Source organism: Morus notabilis, unplaced genomic scaffold (genome assembly GCF_000414095.1).
Source record: "Morus notabilis unplaced genomic scaffold, ASM41409v2 C11436933, whole genome shotgun sequence".
NCBI classification, from domain to species: Eukaryota; Viridiplantae; Streptophyta; class Magnoliopsida; order Rosales; family Moraceae; genus Morus; species Morus notabilis.
Genome location: NW_010387334.1, coordinates 1 through 1,760, shown reverse-complemented (window position 1 = coordinate 1,760; position 1,760 = coordinate 1). Strand labels below are relative to the sequence as shown.

Below are 1,760 nucleotides of genomic sequence, written 5' to 3'. Positions count from 1 at the left end.
ATGTCTTAATATTAGTTATCGATGAGATTAGAGTTGATAAAGTATTGCACGTTATATTGCTAGAATTATGCGGTATCGTACGGAAAAAACTTTACTCATAAAAACAGGTTATGAATAATCAGATCACATCAAAATTATATCGAATTAAACAGTATACTATGTGCGATAATTTGATAAAAACTCAACAAAAATCAGAATGGTTCAAAAATGTATAGACATACTCTTTTTTCCCTTATCCTATGAAACAATTTCCCGAGTACTTTTACCAGGAAAATGATGTGCAGACATGAAAATACGGCACACTAGTGAATGTGGTTTGAAATGTCATAACTTTACCAAATTTATTTTGATGCAAAGCACCAATCACCACATAAATTTTGTTTTCTAGGGAAAGTTTATTTTCTTAGCTAAGTATTTTCTGGGAATTCCGCAATATGATTGATCAGGAGAGCAACATTATCATCCATGGACTTCATATTCACGATTGCCGACCCCAGGCTCCAAGCTTGGTCATGAATCCGGATGGGAAGGTGGTTCCACTGGGTCAGGTTGATGGGGACGCCATCAGGTTAGTGAGTGCATCAAAGGTCTGGATTGACCACAACACTCTCTACCAGTGCCAGGACGGTCTTCTCGATGTCACTCGGGGTACGACAGACATCACAATCTCGAACAATTGGTTCCGAGACCAAGACAAGGTCATGCTTCTCGGCCATGATGACGGCTACGTTCTAGACAAGAACATGAAGGTCACAGTCATTTACAACCATTTTGGTCCTAACTGCAACCAAAGAATGCCAAGGTAGTTAACCAAATAATTTTGGTCTACTATGATTTTAGAATTGGAATTAGTTTAAAGGGACAAATGGAAAACTAATGTTGCAGGCTTAGACATGGATATGCACATGTGGTGAACAACATGTACAATGGATGGGGTCAGTATGCAATTGGGGGGAGCATGAGTCCTAGAGTCAAGAGTGAAGCCAATCTCTTCATTGCCCCCAAATCAGGGAACAAAGAGGTAAAGTAAATATTTGTTGAAATTAGTTTACAATGATACCATGTATACCAATAGTATTCAATGATGATCAATATCAATAGTATGAATATGTTCACTTAATAATCAATCTATTTGCTAATTGTAGCGTGAGCAAAATAGCAAAAAAATCAAATAGAGTTTAAATTTGTCATTGTGTCGTTGTGATAATATGAACAGCCTGGGCAAGAATCTTAACTGCAAGACTAACTAGTGACAAGTTAAAAACTCTGATTAAGGGGTGAGAATGATGAATCCACTCTCGTTTCTCCTCTCAATATAGGCTACATATGGCAATATCAACATCTTCAGAAGATGATGAATTTGTGAGACACCAAAATATGCTCTACCTATACTATAGAAAATTATCCATTTCAATGAACAAACCAAAACATTATGAGTAATATAAAACCATAAAACTCACCCAATATAGCAAATTAAATCCATCCTATTATGGCCCAAACAATACCAAACATGACGAATATGGTCAAATATATTTATTGGTTCATGACTTGCTTCATACAAAACGCGTGACTCTAATTTGCAATTTTGCTAGTCCACGTAAAATAACTCCAACAATATTCACTTTTATTATTGTACTCATATTCATGTGTACAACAACTGGTTAAAACAGGTGACATCGAGAATGGATACTATTGGGAACAAGCAGTCATGGAAGTTCTACTCTGTGAGGGATGTTTTTGAAAATGGGGCTTCTTTCATT

General features: G+C 36.2%; 1 protein-coding gene across 1 annotated transcript; it reads left to right on the top strand.

Moving 5' to 3' along the window:
- Positions 1–434: 434 nt before the first annotated feature.
- LOC112095236 (probable pectate lyase 9) lies at positions 435–1,757 on the top strand (the record flags this gene model as incomplete). Its single annotated transcript, XM_024176914.1, has 3 exons — positions 435–802; positions 886–1,021; positions 1,671–1,757. Coding segments are annotated over exons 1-3 (591 nt in total), but the record flags the coding sequence as incomplete, so codon positions are not given.
- Positions 1,758–1,760: the final 3 nt, after the last annotated feature.